Source organism: Pelecanus crispus, chromosome 13, assembly GCF_030463565.1.
Source record: "Pelecanus crispus isolate bPelCri1 chromosome 13, bPelCri1.pri, whole genome shotgun sequence".
Taxonomy (NCBI): Eukaryota; Metazoa; Chordata; class Aves; order Pelecaniformes; family Pelecanidae; genus Pelecanus; species Pelecanus crispus.
Window position 1 is genome coordinate 17,608,783 of NC_134655.1, and position 20,118 is coordinate 17,628,900.

The 20,118-nt window shown below is 49.0% G+C and overlaps 1 protein-coding gene across 1 annotated transcript; it reads left to right on the forward strand.

Moving 5' to 3' along the window:
- Window positions 1-821: 821 nt before the first annotated feature.
- On the forward strand, window positions 822-16,859 carry F9 (coagulation factor IX). Its single transcript, XM_075720672.1, has 8 exons — window positions 822-888; window positions 3,911-4,074; window positions 4,680-4,704; window positions 6,580-6,693; window positions 8,438-8,566; window positions 10,726-10,964; window positions 13,240-13,357; window positions 16,312-16,859. The coding sequence occupies exons 1-8, from the start codon at window positions 822-824 to the stop codon at window positions 16,857-16,859; spliced, it is 1,404 nt and encodes a 467-aa protein (XP_075576787.1).
- Window positions 16,860-20,118: the final 3,259 nt, after the last annotated feature.

Genomic DNA, 20,118 nt, shown 5'->3' on the forward strand with positions numbered 1-20,118 from the left:
TTCCCCCCATCTTCCCTCCATTTCAGTCCGCTCTTTGACCAGTGTGGATCAGGAACAGCCTGTGAACTTGCTCTGGGCAAAAGCTGCCATGCAGCCAGGAGCCTGCACACTCTTCCTGCTCCAGAGCTGCCATTTTATCAGCACATCCCTATGCCAGCCCACTGTCCAAGCCCCCAACTAGCAGGTTCCTTCCTGTGGCCTCAGGTACAGCACCTAGGAAAATCCATGTGTTTCCAGGGTTTGCCCCAGCACATCTGGATAATGGACCAATAGTCTCACTTCACTTCATCCAGGTTTTTAATTAGATAACCCACGTTGGACTGTGCTGGCTGACACAGCCCTGCTCCAAGGGCGCCTGTTCCCTGAGAGGAAACATCATCTGTAGGGTCGTCTTCAAGGGAATTGTGCCAGCTCTTTTGGACAAAGCATGGACCATGCTGAAGCCTTTGAAAATGCTACTGTGGATTTTTATATGGCCAACAACATCACCTGGATAGGAGCGGGAAATCCAGTGTTTTAAAGAGGTTCACTGAAGCTGAATTAATTTGTTCTTGTGCTGTGCTCAACCCCCCAACATGGCAGTAATATCCTACAGGGCAGAAGATGAGCCCAAGGACTGCAACCTAGCACGTTTCTTATACGTGGACATGCCCCCTCCAATAACACCCATGCTGCCATCTCAAGCTTCAGCAATGGCACATCTGGGGACCTTAAATTAAAGGGTTACCCAGAGTAAATAAACAAGCACTTGCACTTTGGAACTATTGACTGAGCTCCACCATCCGAACAATTTGTTAGCAAGAGGTTTGGACAGCAGGAAGATGGCAAATATCCCCCTTGTACTCTCCATTTGTCTTCTGGGAGCTTGTCTTGGTGCCGAAAGTACAGGTGGGTTCATTTAAAACCTAGCAAGTCCTTCACTTTTGGGTGTGGGGGGTTACTGGCACAGGTGAAGGGACAGTTTGTCACTTGACAGTGGGACAGCTTGTGCAGTCTCGTAAGAGATGAGAGCTCAGAGATTGCTGTGTTTCATAGCTCCTCTCTTTAAAGCTCCGGTTCTTTTCTTGGGAATGAAATAATAGCTTTTATGCTGATTTTACGCAGAATATGTCACAGGGATTAATTTTAAGAATGGAATTTTTCTTAAATTTTTGCAGCTTTTAAGCTTTCAGAGCTTGATTCAGCCATTTTAGAATGCACGCACACACACAGAGAAGTAAAAAAAGGGGAGAGTAACATCCACACGTCTGCATGTGCCACTGCTTTGTCCTGGAGTACAAACAAGTACTCACATCCATAAAACAGCCATTGGATCTGCCACTGAGAGAATTGTTTAAAGCCAAACCCAGCGTGAATTTAACAAAGACTGTAAGATGCAGCCAAAATTGTAGACAAGATAGAGTAGTTGATGGATGTGGGCAATCACACATAGTAATGCAGGCTGTTCCTTGATTTATCTGTAGCAGCAACAGTTCCAGCAGAGGCTGGTTCGCATCCAGTGTGAGTACTTGTTTAGTGCAAAGCTAGCCTTTCTTTTTTCATTAAAACATTGCAAGCAACAGGTTAGAAAATGGCCCTTTCCAAAATGTTTGCTTAGCAATGAAAAGTGAGCAGAACCTCCTATTGGTACCACCACCCACCCAGGTGTACCTCCTAGAAAATACCATACTCAGCTGGCAGGACAGGTCTGCGCCCACAGTCCCTTTGCCCAGAGACCCATCTCACTCTCTCAGATGCTGGTTCAGAAGTTGATAAGTCATGTGTGAGTATATTCTTGGTGTGAGGATGGTTTCCAGCAAGGGTGAGTACCATGCCTGTGACCCCATGGGGCCTGCAACCTTCAGTTCAGATCAAGTTTTGCTTGTAAAGCAGCATGTGAGATCAGTAAGCAACTGAGAATGCCTAGAGGGATCTGAGGGAGGCAAAGCTGCATTCATTAAAATGAGTTCTCTCCATTAAATGGGTTAATTACGGCAGGTGCCTGGCACATCCCACTGGGAAGAGGTGAAGGAGTGGGTCTAATGCAGCTGCCTCATTTCACGCAGGGCTATGTGCGGCTGTGCCCACATTGGGTCCCCCGGGCACATGGAGAGCCCAGCAGGGTTACAAAACCAAGGAAGGCTGCTCCATCATTCTCACCTGAGCCTTTTCTGCCCAGCCTGGGGACAAGCTGGAGGCTGCAGCCCATGCCATGAGGAGAAGGGGGCAGGTCTCCTCCAGCAAGGCTGTGCTCCCCAGTGCCTCCACGCTCTCAGCACCCCGCTCATCCGGGGAGGCTCGCTTGGGGGTGTACATTCATGTCCCACACATAAACCACAACTCTGCAGCCGGGAGGGGACCGGCCACCCCACAGGGGCTGCAGTGTTTGAAATAAGCCTGGCTTCTTCAGAGGTCACTGCTTGACCCATCAATATCTACCGCCAAACAATTAGATTAAGGTCAGGATTTTAATGCACTCCCTTTTTAACCAAAAACACACTAGCATGAGGAAGGCAGAGGTGCAAGCTCGCTGTACAATGATTAAAAGCACTGCAAAAACAATTAGTTCAGTCTCTTGCAGAGAGATCTTTAGGTGAAGGGGCTGGTTACACCGTCAGTGGCATGGCGTAAATCAGAGCAACCCGCCTGGGGCTCATGAGAGTTCAACAAAACTGATCCTCTGCAGGCTTGGAGAGGCGGGGATCTGCTCTGGATCGAGAGCAGAAGTTAGCCATGAGAAGGAACGAGCGGCTGGTACTTGGCCCTCACTCTCCTCTCTGCCCACCTGGCTGAGAGCCTGAACCCCTTCCAGCACAGAGCTCCCAGATAAGGGTCCGTGTCCAGGATGGCCACCAGCAGCTCCAAGAGCAGCTGCTCTACCGTGCCATCTGGTGACAAAAAGGGACATGACTGCGAGCACTAAAGGAGGGTGGAGAGAAAGGAGGCTGGGGAGGCAAAGCAGGAAGCTCCTCTGGGTGAATAATGTCTTTTCTAGAGTGGTGGGATGGGGGAAGAGTGCTCAGCAGAGGTGGAGTTCTCCAAGAGGTGGGTCAGGAGCAAACCCCACCAGGCAGCTGCCATGGGGAGGCTGCTGCTGACCCTGCCCCGACAGCATTCATGGCAGCACCATGACAGGTCTGCATGTCCTTGTGCCCTTCACAAGGCAGCCACCATAGGAAGGCTGGTGGCCACCGTGGACATCCCACCCAGACTGGGGGTCCCTGCAGCTCCAGCAGCTCTCTGCTGGTGGTTTCTGCCCAGAAGCTTGGCCAGTAAGTTGAAGGTGGATGCACACCACCTCATTGACGTGACCTGGCCCAGGGGGTGAGGAGGGCTCACATCACCCCTCCTGCCGGCAGGAAACAGTGGTACCCAGGCACGTGGGCAAGGGTGAGGAACAGGGAGAGAAGCAAATGGCCTGTGGCTTCCAAGGGCTGCAGCTGCTTGCAGAGGCAAATGGCCTTTCACAGCCAAAACAGGCAGAGGCAGCTAAAGCAGGACAATTTCTGTGTCCAAACAAGACCTCAGCAAGCAGCAGCATAAAAAAGCCTATTATTTTCCCCTCTCAAATAGCTTATTCTAGTCTGTGCATCTATGATAGGCGATCCTCACACCATCTGCTTTAGGGTATTTTAAGCATCAAACTTCAGTGCTCCTAATCACCCTCTCATCATCAGTTGTTTCTGCTTATCGACTATGTTGACTCTTGGTTCTCCAGATTTGATCCTCTAGATTGCACTTAAGTCAGACACCAAAGAGACCCCAAGTAGATGATAACAGTCCTGAAACATCCTCAGCCATGGAGCAACAGGGGGGTGAACACATGAAAAGGCCTTGCTTTCTGGGAGAACAGAGCCCTGACAGCCCATCCCAGTGGCGTCACATGATGGCGCATGCTCCTATCTAGCCCCTATTTCTTTTCAAATTGCAGTCTTCATCGAGAACAAAGAGGCGAGCTCGGTTCTGCACAGGCAAAAGCGAGCCAATTCAAACAGGCTGGAAGAGGTTATTCCTGGGAACCTTGAGAGAGAATGCATGGAAGAAAAATGCAGCTTTGAAGAAGCCCGAGAAGTGTTTGAAAACACAGAGAAAACAGTGAGTATCATAGAATCATAGAATCATTTAGGTTGGAAAAGACCTTTAAGATCATCCAGTCCAACCATTAATCTAACACTACCAAGTCCACCACTAAACCAATTAAGGGTAGAGTAATAATTTCATGTTTCTTGGCTTGGTGGCTGGATTATTTTTTAATGAAAGTAAAAACTAGGAATCGTTAACGTTGGAAAAGACCTCTAAGATCATCAGTCCAACCATCAACCCAACACCACCATGCCCATTAAACCATGTCGCAAAGCGCCGCATATCGCTGCTGCAAAATGGCAACATCTTGTTCCCCCCAGCCCACACCTCTATGAGCCTTTCAGGTGAGGCACGGAGCGGGGAGTAGGAGTGAACAGCAAGGGGAAAACCTGCAGGGGCCAAGTGCAGCATCTGTCATGCTTTATTCTCATTTGGGATCCATCAGTTGGGCTGGGGAACTGCTTTAAAGGTTTGATCATCACCGTTGGGATTACAGAGGTGGATGTTTTCCTGCACATCTTTTGCTTTAGCCTTGGAGCGATCCTTTCACTGTTTCAGTTATGTAGTGCCCAGAAATTAGAAATCAAAGGAAATCTTTTTTTTCTTTTCCTTTGCAGATGGAGTTTTGGAAAACGTACATTGGTAAGAGCTGTTTCCTTCATGTTCAAATGCATAATATTCATCTCTCCATGCATAAGTAGCAGATGTTTAATACACGGATTCCAGCATTTAGAAACTGTTTTGTGACAGAGCTAGTCAGTCATGCACCCTAAACCCTGCAGCCACCCAGCTTGGGCCTGTCCTGTTTGTTTACAAATTGCAAGCCAAAAAACAACAAAAAACCCCCTTAACATTTTCTTTCTTCAAGCAGTTTTTTTGAACAAACTTCAAAAACCTCACAGAACAAAACCAGTTCACACAGACCACTGGATCCACTGAGCCCAGGTCACGCTCTGGGCTTCTGGTTCCAGCTGTGCTATAGAGTAAAACACAACAGCAATAATTAACACCCCTCCAGCAAACAGCAAATGCTCCGTTCTCAAGCAGAGATCTCCAGATGAGGCACAACCTTGTGCAAGCACAGTGTAAATCCCTGGAAATGCCATATTAAAGTGGACCCTCAACATGATCGTAGCAAACAGCTGTTTGCAATTCACCCCAGTGGTCCCAAACCCTTGCTTCTCCACCATTTTCTTTCCACCATCTATTTCTTCCCTTTCAGTCTCCATCCCTAACGACTCCTCAGTCCCTTACCAAAAAGATTTCAATGCCCACTAAAATATCTGAAACTAATTTTAAGGACATTTCAATAAATGAACTGCTTTGTAGATTGGCTAAGCGCCCAGAACATCTCACTAAAAAGCCTTAAATAATTCAGATTATTCAGTCCAGACTCTAAAATAAAAAAGTTACATTTGCATTGTAGGACTGTCCTCTGAAAAACCAACTGATGAAACTCAACACTACATTTGTTTCCCTGCCACTGTAACCAATTAGCTCTTCAAAAATAATGAAAGCTATATATTCCTCTATCATCCAAACAAGTTTACTGTTCAGCTTACAAGCTGCTATTCCCAACACATGTAGCCCACAGGAGTTCAACCCTTGCACAGCACCCAAGTGGTACCAAGCTCTGAATGCCCTCACCAAGCAGCAAGAGCAGCCGCAATCCACACCTTATGTGCAAACCCCGACACCGTGCCTTAGACAAGACAAAACCATTTTGTCCATGTTCGCAAGCTGCCTTCTGCATTCCACTCCGTTCCGCAAACCACTATTAAGAGCCACGCTTACTGGCAGGACATGAACGCATCAAGACATTCCCTTTCCTCCTTGTCTTTGCATGATCATTTCAAAGTGCACTTCCCCATAATTTAACATCACGGACTTACAAAGTATTAGATCACTAATTCTGAAATACTTGGTATTTTTATTAAACCCTCAGCTTCTCAGCTGTAGGCAACTGTGAAAATAAAAGCCCTGACATGTAAAGAAAAATCTAGACCAGTTAACAGTAGTACAAGACTTAGAAATAAAGAGCAATGACTGAGGCTCTCAATCCCAATACACAGAGAGGTCTCCAAACCCAAGTGGACAGGCAAACCCTTCAGAGAACAAAGGCAGTAGTGTTAAAATACTTCAGATTAGGAAACCGTAACCACTCTTGAGGAAGCAAACCTTCTGACTTTGTCTAACTTAGCCAAGACATGAGGTCTTGTTGAGATGCATGAGGGGGACTGGAGTTCTGCTGAAACAAGCAGAATTAACCCACGTGGGACAGGGTACATAATTAGGACTCTGGGTAAAGTACTGCTACTGATGTTACCCCAGCACTGACGTTGTCAGTTGTGCACTTTGGTGTCAGGAGCTGACTTATGCTCCATTACAAAGAAGGAAGCTCTGCAGTCTTTTGCTCGTCTTTAACAGGAGGCTTGCACAGAGCAAGGCTCCAGCGCTTGGTCGGCACCAGCCATGGTGGAATCTCATGTTTGTTAATTCTCCTGTCTTCTCTCCAAGATGGAGATCAGTGCAACCCTAATCCATGCAAAAATGGAGCCATTTGCAAGGATGCAGTAAGTTCCTATGTGTGCTGGTGCCCAGCTGGGTACGAAGGCAGAAATTGTGAGATAGGTACGTACTGGGGGCTCGGTCTGTGGTTGTTCTGCCCTACTTGAAATCCCATAGGATCAAAGTGGGTGTAGAATTTCATCCTACTCAAGGGCTATTTCGGACACACTTTACCTTGCTGTAAGGCACTGTACGAACGTGCAAATTCAGCAGTGGGATTACAGAGGGACATGCTTGGGGATATACGAGCGGATGTCTCTGTCCTCTCCCGTCCTTGGTGGAGCCCAAGCCCCAGCTCCACCTCCCCTGAGCACCGAGATGCCTGCTCTTACGCAGGGTTCAACAAAGACTCAGGCTCAAGGTCTTTTGTTCAGCATGCTGCAGCTGCCAGCACAAATGTTGACACAGAGACCTTCCCTTATCTCCCCAGCACAAGCCTTTCCAGGGCTGCTCGTCAATCACAGACAACGTGCTCACCCACTGAAAGCAACACTTTTCCACCAACCCCGATGGGGCCCCCATGCTCTCACTCCTCCTCTCCATTTCTCACGCCAGGCTGGGCAGCAGGTGCTGAGAAGGGCAGGATTATTGCGACCTCCTCTCAATGGCACTCTGCTAAATTCGTAATTATAATTATCACCAGAAACCTTGATTCTGAAGGCAAACAAAAGGCAAATATTTTTCTGATGGGTTGAAGAGTTTATGAAAACCAAACAGCTGATAATTTAAGCAAGAGGGATATTCAGCTCTTATATTTATAATATAATCAGGGGCTGCGCGACTCACATAATGTGCTAGACTCACTGCACTAATAAAAGATTCTCTTTCTAGTTGTGCTTCTGCTCTGGCAAGAGAAGAGCGTACGTTAAAAAGAGCATTTCAAAGCTGCATCAAATTTAAATAGTCTCATTGCAGATTTCTCGTGGAAGTGAGACAGGAACAAAAATAGCACTAGAAGTGAGGCGTGAAAAGGAGCTCTGTAAAAATAGTAAATGATGGCATTAAAATGGCTACAGGAAGGGAGGTGTCCTTGAGGAAGTAGGAGTGGAGTTAATCTGCTGTGAAGTTATTTGAAAACTCACTGAGAATTAAAAGGGTGTCTGTGGATTAGTGGTTTCCCACCTCCAAGAGACAGCGCTCCCACCACAGAGGAGTACGAGGTGGGGTGGGAGAAGACATGCGCAAGTCATGGGATTCTCACCATGCCTCACGGTGGGACACGTTTCATCAAACGTCCTGCTGAAATGGGTCTTCCACGTCAGTCTGTGATGATTTTTGGTGTGTCAGGAAGAACTTATGGGTCTGCTTGATGTTTTCAATTCGGAGTCCAGCAATAATCCCGGGACAAAGCCCTTCTTGGGTTCAGGGTTTGCTCCCATTTGACACATGGCATTCTCTGCTAGCATCTGCACCGGGGCTGGATTGCCGTAAGCACAGGGGGGAGGAGAGCAGCACGATGGTGGGGAAATCATGTGGCTCATAACCAAATATTTGCAGAAGTCCTTTAGGGTCAGGCTGCCAAATTTCAGACAGCACGCAGTTGTTAGAGGCAGGAGGCTGCACCAGGGCTCGGCAGGACCTCTCAAAGGGCTGTTCCTCAACCTGCCTTCTTGAAGAGGTGCCCAGCGCTCACGAGCAGGGACGTGATTTGGAAGGAGGACACTCTCCTTGCAAAAGAGCATCATTTTCCATAGTCTGGAACAACCAAAGCAGGTTATAGGCTAAGTCCAAAGGCCCAAGTCCCAACAAATCTCTGACCAGCTGTATTTCAAAAGAGCTTTCACGGTTTCATTTTAATTTCTTTCAGACTTCACTTGTGCTATTAAAAATGGAGGCTGCAAGCACTTTTGCAGGCATGACCCGCCACAGAAAGTTGTGTGTTCCTGTGCTGCTGGCTATACACTTCATGAAGATGGAAAGTCCTGTGAACCTGCAGGTTAACTTTTAAAGTGTTTTTAAGAGATTTGGGTGAAAGTTTCCAAGGTCTTGTCCTGGATTTAGATACATGAAACTCATGGAAATGCAATAACCTGTTAGAAACCAGCCTTGTTTTCCTGATTAGCAAATTAAAGAGCCTGACCTTGCATTTTCCCAATGGCAGATGTGGGGTCAGGCTTATAGGATGCAATTTAAACACCTTTTTTTTAGCCTAGGCGGGTGGAGAAGGAGGGTAGTTGTCCAGGAATTTATTCACAAGGCAAATGCTCATTTCAGATGGCTGCTCACACAGGCACCCCTCCCACTTGCAGCCATCTTGTATTTCTAGATATGGATCAGTAGTTTTCTGAAGGCAGAAACGTGATGTTCAGCTACACCAGCATACGTGGTGTATGTATGTATGGTGCATGCATACATGCTGGTGTCCAGCCAGCCAGAGCTTGCTCCCCTGTTCTTCCAGTAGGAGCTACTATTTAGTTACTGATCCTATGTCAAGGATGCTCTGGGCTTTTTCAGAATAAAAGACAATCTTTCTTACTGTGAATCCTCCCGGTGGTCCGTTTCATGGCTGGCCATCACACGGTGTCTTATAATTACCTGAGCTGGGTGGAAAGCAGTGAAGCTTTGTGGTGGTTCCGTCCTCCCAACAGTGTGTACCTGCACACGAAGACCCTCACCAGGAACTACACTCTGGTTTAGCTGCGGTATTGAGTGGGGTGGAGAGGAAATGCATTGCTTGAGGTTGCAACTTCATAAAGGGCTAAATAATAGCTGGTTCTTGTTATATTCCCCAACTTTACCCTGCTCCTAGGCTGTTACAATATCTCTAACTACACCAACACATGCAGTCCCAACCCACCACAACATAGCAAGTTAATTGGGCATGAACATCTCAGAAGCACATCTGGCAAAGGAAAGGGGAGATTGTATAGAGAAATACTTTGTCATCTAAGGTCAATTTAACATTTGATGCTATCATATTTCTAACACCTGAGAGTAACAGATTTGCATGCCTATGCTAGCATGCAGGCACCCGCACAGGTGAGTTAGTTTCTGAAGGTCCAATAGCTATAGCCAGGAATGCTTTGAACTCCTGAAAGCGCTGACTTTCAGCAACCATTGTAGGAAGTATCTTAAGCTGGGAGTTTTTCCATTAATGGAGATCATTAAGAGCTCAGGCCTGTGTTGCCCAGCATGCTGTATCACTTTCACTGGACCAGAAAGTTTTACTGTTAGCAATAAGACCATCTTTCAGGTTGGGTAATTGCCCTTCCTGCAAAAGCTTAGCTTTTGTTGGCTCTGAAACCTTCATTTCCTAGTCTAACCTCACAGGTAGCACTTTCCATCACTCAATGCTTATTTAAGCCCTATTCCTAAAGTGGACTGGTTAAGAAAAAAAAAAAAAAAAAAGAAATCTCAGTAGGCCACACTTACATCTGATTTTACACTAATGTTTATTTGCACAGTACTGTCAAAAGCTTTTCAGATGAAAGACAATGCCTGATGCTATTTACTATTTTGACTGCCACTATCAGCAGGAATTCGGCACACACTGCGTAGGAGAGAAATGGGAAGAGCTCGTCTGAAATGAGCCTACAGATGAGGTCTTCATTAACAGGGAAAATCTACAACTCTAGAAGGAGTTTATTAATATTTTCCTCACCTTGGTGCCAAGCAGGATTATCTGTACAATTGGCAGATATTATTTCCTGCCCTCTCCCAGCTGGACTTTTATTGTACTGGAGTTACTTGCTGTAGAAATGTCAGCCAAGCACCCGGCTGCCTGCCGCAGCAAGCCTCCCAGGCACGCACCTCAGCATCCTGCGAAATAAAGGCACAGCTGCACCGTCCCGTCAGACGTGCAATCTATCTCACAAGCTTTCTTCCTTTCAAAAACTGTTCAGAATTAATTTCTAAAGCCCAGAAACAATTTATGCTTTTGCTACTCTCACATATTACCTGCGCTGCTGCTCAAAGGCACAGGCATCTGTTTGCACAGAGAACGCACGAATCGGCCCATGGCCCTGTGTCTCCCATGTCAGTCCCGAAACAGGGTGCTGAGACAAGGCAGCATTTGCCTCCTCGTCTGCTCCTTCAGTTGCTGTAACTCTCGATGTGAAGCACAGCCAGTCATAACCGTGACTGTTTCTCTCGCAGTGCCGTATCCCTGCGGGAGGATCACGGCTCCTGAAGCAAAGAGCAAGCTCACCCGAGCCATAAACACCTTTGAGCACTGGAACATCACTGCCGATGACCACGATGATGCTCCTGATGAGGTGCTCAGCAACATCACCGAAACCAGCACCGCCACCACCCCGAAAATCATACCGATAATTAAGACGGGCACCCGGGTCGTTGGCGGTTCAGACAGCATGAAAGGCGAGGTGCCTTGGCAGGTACTGGCTACTTCTGCAGCTCTCCTGTAACCCCAGCAATTGCTCTGTCTATTCATTTCCTTCTGAATGCAGGAGCATCTTACTTGTACATACCCAAAGCCCATCTCTGAGGTTAGTGTAGCAATAGATCTTAAGACTAACAGGAACACAGCTGCTTTCTGCACACAGTTTTATGCCACAGCAACAAAACTTGCCTGGCTGAGGGTCTACCCTGGCAAGAAAGCTAGAAGTCAGAGTCACAGCAGCTTTAGCTGGTGGGGCACAAAGGATCCGGTTTTGAGCTATAGCAACAGATTCCCCAGCAGTCCATGAATTTACCGGGATTAAGCTGAAGGCTGAGGGAGGGGAGCTTTGCAAGGAACAATGCAGCTCCATTTTTGGCTCCATCAGTTTCAACAGATCCATGATAATTTATATCAACAAAGGATCTGTCCTTGTACGACATCTACCAAATCCAGCTGTTCTTTCTTTATCCAAGCCTACATCCTACTTGCAACATCCTAGTCATCTCTACCTCACCAAAAGTGACATCACAGGCAAGGGAGGGCTGCAAAGAAACCTCCTCTAACCCACTGCTCTGCAAATACTTTAAAATTGGTGTCAAAAGGAAAATTAGCTCCTAGCTTGGGTCCTTTTCAAAGTCATCCACTGCCCTTAAACTCTACCCTGGCTTCAGCGAGCGCAGAAATCTCAGTGGCTGAGAGTACAAAATAATAAATTCAGATGAGGTTTTAGGAATGGCAAATCTCTTTCTGTTGCAAGCTCTGGCACGGAGCGACACAGGTGACGGAAATGAAAAGTTGCCCACACAGGGACGTAAACGCCCATTCACGCAGATCAGCCGATCCCTCTACATCTGCTGAGGGATCGATGCAGCGAGCAGGGTGTATGCAGATAGGTCAGGAGCAGGCACCTGCCCTCCATTTCAGAGCTAAAAAAGCCAGTAATGTCTGGGGACACGGACAGGCACCAGAAGCAGCAGCAGGAGGTTTGCTGGGAGGTCGTGTTTTGTGTCTGAAAGGAAAAGGCCATACCACTGCCCCAGCAGAGCTTTCCAGCACAGCCTTTTGTGGGACAAACCACAGGTGACGCTGGCACCCACCACACGTTCACAGAGAGTCAAGAGGAGACCCAGAAAGTTTAATATGAGAAACCAGTATCCATAAAGAAAGTAAATTCACAGGCTACAAGCCCACCAAGTCTGACTAGTTGGCTGTGCTCATGGAGACCTTTACCTCACCAGGCACCCCCCCAAAAGTCTTGGTTTCCCTTTTGCCAGCTGGCAAATGAAGATGCTCAGCCTGTTGGGGTTCAGGCAGCAGCCAGGAGGGGTGCTGCGTTCTCCCTGGGGTTTGGGGGTGGTTGTGGGGCTCAGATCCCAGAGAAAGGCCTTACAAACCACATCACTGTCTCCTCTCTGGCTGCTCCATGGGCAGTCTCACACCCACAGGCACGCGTGGGTGCCGGGCTCTGCGGCGGCAGCCGCCACCGGCAGCCTGTGCTGTCCTCCTGCGGCCGGGCGGCACCGGCAGCCACGGGCGCCTGGGGCAGAGCCCACGCAGGACACCGGGGATGGCGACGGCTGCAAGTGTGGAGGCACTCCGGTTCATCGCCGTGGGCAAGCTTTGTCCTCTTCCTTATGGATATTGAGCTCCTTAAAATGCAGCCGGCTCTGCCTAACAAGGCGTCAAATGAGTAAATACATGGGAAGTATGAGGCAGATAGACAGTGACAAGCCACGTCGTATGAAAGGAATGCAACGGGTGAATTATATAGAAATCCCTCTTTTAAACACCGTCCAAGTCAGCTGATCAATTTAATGAGAAGTTTTAGCATAAGGGATGTCCTGGCTTGTGCCCCATAAGTCCTGAGGCAGTTAGATGCCCAAATGAAATGGGCAGTTAAGATTCTGTCCCTAGTTAACTAGTTAAGCCCTAGTCACCACCAAAACACTTCTAGGAGGTATGTGTGGAAGCGCTCATATTTTGGACACTCTGAGTTTTATGCTGAGGTTTATGCTGGGGCTGCCTGCCCTCCCAGCCTGGCAGCGAAGGGAGGAGAAGTACAACGGGGTACTAACACACGTGCGGAGCAGTGTTGGCCATCCTCTGCGACAGAGCGGGGAACGGAGGGGCAGGGGTTCCCCGAGGAGCAGCACCTGCTTTGTACGACCTAAACACAGCCCGTCCTACAGCCAAACAAAACCCCTGCGCCCACTCTTCTTCCCCACCAATTTACACAAACGCACGGGTGTGATTTCCTTCTGCTCCCACAGGTTTATCTGGTGAACAGCCACGGGGTGGGCTTCTGCGGCGCGTCCATCATCAGCGACAAATGGCTAGTGACGGCAGCGCACTGCCTGCAGCCAGGCGACAACGTCACTGCCGTGGCAGGTGAGCACCTCGGGCAGCATCGGGCCAGCGCAGGCAAGGGACGCGGGGCAGGGCTTGCACTGGCCAGGCAGAAGGCACCGCACAGAACCCTGGGACCCATGCCACCGCGATGGGCAGCAACGCAGCACAAGTTGCTTTAGGGCACGGAGGCCCCAGATCGCAGCATTTCGGCAGCCTGGTCTCTGCAGGTACCACCCCCTCCAGTGGGAGCAGTGAGCTGCGTCTTGGTCCCAAAGCCACAGAACTGCTGGACCATGTTGCAAACACAGCTCAACCCAACCGCAGGCAATTGTCTCACCCGGGCCAGACAGAGCCCCAGGCTGCTTAAAAGCCCGGTGGGCTGCAGTTAAGATGCTGCTTCATGAGCTGGCGTGATGGATTTTTATCTCTACTAGCCACATAGGACCTCACTAGGGATTTCTGCTCTTCTTGGGGGTCACACTAAGTTTTTACACAACACAGAGAACGGATTCGCATGGCTGGTGCAAGAGGGGCACCAGCAACCTGACTAACTCCTTGCAAGGAGAAGATGAAGATGACTACTTTTTCTCCTAACTTCTTTAGAAGTAAATAGAATTTACAGATTGAAGTAGAGAAACCGGGCTGGCATGTGGGAAAGCGTGCTTTTACAGCAGGGTGTCTGGAAAGTTAGGCCAGACTGCACAGCAAGTGATGCTGCTCCTTTACAAAATAAATGTATCTCAGCTGAAAAAATGGTGTTTCCCCCGACTCTTGGTACCCAGCTGTTCCAGACTGCCTGCTAGGCAGCCTGCTGATAACTCAGCACGGGGCCTTGGCAGGCCTCATGGTGCCATGTTTCACAGCTGTGGCAGAATCAGCTTCCCCAAATTATTTGTTGCTGCCATGTATGAATATCTAGTATAGGAAGGTTACACGGATAGGTACAGGAAGGGAACGCTGATGTGGTTAGTAATTGCTACAAGCAGCACTGAGGGGAGGCATGGAAGCATCACGCTTTCTGTTTAAACACTATGAGATGTATTAGTGACAAAAATGACATTCTACCTGAGCCTTGAAGCACTGAGTTTAAATCTACAGAAACACGCTCCAGCTGCATCTTCATCTTCCGTGCTAACGTGGCCAAGCTCCTGGGTGTGCCCGGTGGGACCCTAGAGACTGAGTGCTGTGGGGCTGGGCACCCCCTGCCCGGTGCTCGCAGCTTGCACGCAGCATTTTTTGCCAACTTTTTGCTATCTACTTTCAAGCAGTTTTACTGGAAAACACAGCACAAAGCCCAGCTTTGCACCCAGTAACATGAGAAAGTACAAAAAATGCCCAGTGAAAAAACAGTCTCCCTCCCCAGGAAAGCTCTTTTCCACCTGGACCGGTTTGCGTTTGCTGCATCTGCATGCAAACTGCCTCTCCTTTCGGGCGCTCTCCTGCATGTCACACACCCCTCCACTTAGGATACGTTATCAGCCAGGTCCCCTCACACTGCCTTCACAGCGCTCTGCAGCACTGCTGGGTTTCCAGGGCAGGATTTTGGACCCGCAACAAGTCAAGAAAGCAGAACACAATTTTGCAGAGCTTCAGGGACTGTTGGATTTGTGCCTGCACCATGCACACTGCATGGGCAGCATCTGATTCCTTCATGTCCATTCATACTAAATGTTCAGCTTTATATATAGCATCCTAGGAGGCCCCAAAATCGATAGCAGGGGATGGAAGAAGCATTCACCACCACCCCCCCGTTCCTTCTTTGCCTCTCCACTTTCATCGCTGAAGCATATTTTCAGGTCCCCAGCAATAGTAAGCAGCTATAGCATAAAAAAAACCCCTCTCAAAGTCTCCCCCATAGCTGCCTTGCATTTACACTGTAGAACCACAACCTGCGAGGAAGCTGACATTCACACTCTGCTGCAAAAAACCCTCACAGAGCACATCTGCAGCACCAGCCACCAAACCCGCCTTCATCAGGCACCAGCATTAACGTGCACGCAGAAAGCTGCCTCACCTCTCTCGCTGGGCTCCGTGCCGCTCCTCGCAGGCGGATGCAGCAGACACAGGACACTGCCAGGGCCAGGAGTGCCGCAGATATTGCTTAGAGGAGATCGTACATTCTGGAGATTACAGCAAAGCATGTAGAAATACCGCAGCAGGGGTTAAACGCACCCTGCACCTCTTGGGCTGCCAGAAAGCAAGCGGGAAAAGTCATCCTGCTCGCAAGCCTTCAACACAGCCGGTTCACAGGCAGGAGAGGGGATTCGGCTACAGGCAGACCCAGACGCTGCCCGTTTGCCGACCCGAGACCACAGAACATTTTCCCTTCCCTCTACCTGTTACACAAGCCGGGAGGGGAGGTAACAGGCTGCCAGCAACTCAATCACAGGAACCCGAAGCTGCCGGCAGCACCCTGCAATCCACCCTGCAATCGCAAGCAGCTGAGCCTCATGCGGGCAGCAGGGACCCAGGGACACCTGTGGGCATCGGGGGGGGGGGGGGGGGGGGGGTGTGACATTTGATAGCCCCCTGGGCCCCATTCTGCCCTGTGGCTGTGTGATTTTGGAAAAGGGGCAGGTCAGGTTTCTTTTCACTAATAAACCATTTATATTCAACAAAGATTTTTAATTCTAGAGGCTTTCCCCCTTTTGATGCGAGGGCAACATCCCTTTACATCTCTTTGAGGCTGCTAAATCCTGAGAACGGCCCCATTGCTGATAACCTTGGCAAAAGCATCTGGGCCTTTGGCACTCAATGTGCCCAGTGTCACATCTGGGGGTTCAGAGGAGGTGTTGCCATGGGGGATCCTCCAACGCCCGCCGACAAGGAGCAAGCAGCCTTGCCAGCACCAGGCTCCCAACAGCCCGAGGCTGGGGCGTGCAGCGCTCATCCCTTTGCAACCACCCAGCTGGGCTGGTGTCGCGTCGGGATGGCATCGTCAGGGCACGGTCGCCGGTCCGGCCACGGAGCCCAAGCCGCGCTTGTCTCTGCAGGTGAATACAACACCAACGAGGAAGACAACACGGAGCAGCGGTGTAAAGTGGTGAAAATCCTTCCCTACCCCCTGTACAACTCCACGATCAACAAGCACCACAACGACATCGCCCTCCTGGAGCTGGACCAGCCGCTCAGCTTCAACAGCTACGTCACCCCCATCTGCATCGGCAGCCAGAAGTTCACCAACGCCCTGCTGAAGCACGGGATGGGGACGGTGAGCGGCTGGGGCAGCACGCTCTTCCGCGGCCGGCCCGCCACCGTCCTCCAGATCCTCAAGGTGCCCTTCGTCGACCGACCGACCTGCCTGAAGAGCACCTCCACCACCATCCTGAACAACATGTTCTGCGCGGGCTTCCCGGCCGGGGGCAGTGACACCTGCGGCGGGGACAGCGGAGGTCCCTACACCACCGAGATTGAGGGCACCTGGTTTCTCACGGGGATCACCAGCTGGGGTGAGGAATGTGCCAAGCCAGGTAAATACGGCATCTACACCAGGGTCTCCAAGTACCTGAAGTGGATAAAGGAAATCACGAAGCTTACCTAACCCACGGGAGGTTATGCCGTGCTGGGGATGGACTGGTTTGTTGAAGAGAGACCGTAGCATCCTACGTGTTTTTCAGAAATCATTGTGCTTTAATAAACATTTCTAAGTGAACTAATTTCTGCTCTTGGAAGGCAAAAGTTGAGAGAAGGCAGTGGAAATGTGGCAATAAGGAAATAAAAAGCCTTTTTAATTACCCATGACTGCATTCCTGAACGCACTGGCACTGCTGAGATGGGGTAAGTCCCCAAATCCCAAGTGCAGAGGCTGGTGTGGACGAGCTGGGGCACGGCTCGCACATGCCCTGGGCCAGCGTGCCACCAGCACGCCCACAGCTGCCGCACAGCCCCGCGGGCAAGGGGACCCCGGCAGGCACCAGGTGCCTCGGGCACCAGCGTCCAGCATCGTCCCTGTAGCAGGAGCCCGCGAGGGCAGCGAACGTGTGAAACATTGTGCCCGCAGCACTCTCGGTCAGACGTTTTCACGTGAGCCAGGCTGAGATGGATCGTGGGCAGCAGGAAATGCTCCTCTTGCTTTAGGCCAGCATAAATCGGCTGTACAAATGACCTAAAATCTGTATAAAACTCAGCTAAAGATAGTGGCAGGCTTTATGCAAATGATTTCAGTGCAGCCTTGTTAGGATTCTAAAGAGAACTGCTTAGTGCTCATTACCTGTTCTGGTCTCCGTGTTAATCATGTTAAATTAGAGACTGCAGCCATGGGCGCTGCCAGTGGTGATGGAGACGGAGCATTGCCCTCCCCGAACGAGCCTGTGGGATGTCCCCTGAGTGCAAGACGGCGTGGGACACCCGTGTCTGGTCTGAGCGGGTGGGAGAAACCTCGCTGGGAGGAGCCTGCCCCATGCCCAGGGTGGGTGCTGGCACCGAGGCACGGGGAAGGGGAGGTGGCATCCCGGGGAAAGGCTACGCTGGGCAGAGGTCCTGTGCCAGGCTGACTCAAATGGGCTTAACGCGCTTCCCAGCTTCAAGGGAAGGCAATAATCCCAGAGGAAAGGAGGTTTACCTCTGATCAGTGCTGGTTTGCCTCACAGCTTCTCCCATGGAAAACTCCAGGGGTGCACGGGGAAACAGCGTGGCCTTTGGGAACTGCACCCTGCGATGCCTGGCGCGGGCAGCTCATGCGCGGGCTTTGCCCCGCTGCAGGCAGCGCACAGGACCACGGCACGTCCCCAGCGGCAGAACCCCAGTGATGAGGGTCTCCTCCCTCCCGCCTGGTGAGACGTGCCCCCAAGACCACCTCTCCCCCCACACCGCCTGCAAAGGGGCTGTTGATGGCTGCACGGTCCCCGTGCGCCCACCCGCAAACACGGCCCCCGGCCTGGGGACCCCTCCTGGCAGCGCTGCCCGGTGCTGGGATGCAGGGGAGAGTGGTGATGGAGACGCCCTGAGCCAGGGCAGGATTTCAAGAGCTGCTATTTCAGACATCAGTACGAGTGCTAAGGTGCCTCTCCCAGTTTCATTGCCACTACCTCCAGCAAGAAGCTAATCGGATCATCTGCCACTGCTTATTTTAAAATCAAAATGCATGTAAGAAGGTTGTATTTGCTCCAAAGAAATTCAATAAAACCAATGCTGTGAGAATTTTTTTTTTCCCCTCTAGAATTATACCAGACGTGTCTTTGGACAGAATTACATACTCTCGTATGAATTTATTTAACAAGTTTTTAATCTTTAAATATAGATTTAACACATTTTTTTACAGGTACATATACAATATAGTTCATTTAAACTTGCAGTCAGAGAAAATTCTCTACTGTAATTTATAATAACATATACATGAAGAGCCTAGTTCAACAGCATACTTAAGGTAACATACCATGTCGTGTGCAAAGTTTCAAATGTTAAAAATCTCAGACTGTACATTCAGATTTGCAGAACTTATCAACCTCATAAATTAATAAAAGCTTAGATTTAAAACTATGGAAGACAAAAAAGATTAAAACCATTTAATATGCAATGTGTGCTATGTTTGAGACAAATATTTACAGTTGTACCTCAAAATGTGTACTGTTACCACAAGAATTGTTACCACTATAAACAGCCCCGACAGTAACTTAAGAGACTCCTACTTTTCCACCTACCAAGTGCATTGTGACCAATTTTTAAGTAGATGGAAATAACCTTCAGTGACTTAAAAACTCCCTGCTCTGATTCCAGTGGCTGAAGAATACTGGGATCTTTCTAGGTCTTGCAAAGTTGCTCAGTTCAAACTCAGCTGGTCACGTTTTTGGGGGTGTACGGGGTTTACCTGCAATACTGGCCACCCGAACTGGAGAAATGCCCACCACTGCGTGCCAGCGCGGCGGGGAACCCCCCAGGCCACCACAGCCATCAAGTGGTTCAACAATTCCTCCGTACAAAAATGGTCACCAAAAAAACCCCCACCCCGGTATGTTTTAACTTAACAACTTGGGACTGTGTCTATGAATCCATGGTTCACAAATCAAAGTCAGATCATAAAGGTCCCTCTTTAGTCCACAGTATAAAACGTTTCATTTTGACGGGACAGTAAATTCACTACCGCATGCATACTATCAACCCTGTTCTCAGCACAGCCAGATGCTCTTTGCACACATCTGCTTAGAAGTCAAACCACCTGTACCTATGTTCTACAAAAGCAAAACTAGACAGAGAAACACAAAAGTAAATTATGAGTGTTCAATATTCTTTCTCAAAAATTCAATAGATACATTATTGTTAAAGATGCTGAAAAGTACAGTCTTATCACAAGAACATCCTTAGTGCAAACATGGACATTAAACTTTGATTTATGGCACATGTTCCAAAAAGTACATACATTTCATGTAAACTTCAACACTTGCTAGATACAGGTTTCAGCCTTGGGACACTTTGGGACCCTAAGTGATTGGTGACAACCCTGAGTTGTCAGTTTGACCTGATCCAAACCTCACTGAAATCAATGGGACTGACTGCAATGGGCTGGAGTCAGACCCTAAGTGCAAAAAGAGGATCTTTAGCGTTATTGCATCTTTGCATGTGAGTCAGGCAGATGATGCTCTTACAGAACATTACATTCACATAGCTGAAGTAGATATTTAAGAAAAATCCATTCATAAAATCAATTAAGCAGGACATACAGCTTCTTTGTTTGGTTTTGGGGGTTTTTTTTTTTGGTTTACCAAAACTCAACTCTTTTATTTGCAACTTCAACAGTTGTCAGCTAATAAGTAGGTAAAGCCTTCAACCTGTAGAGGAAATTTCAAGCATCTAAACAAAGTATC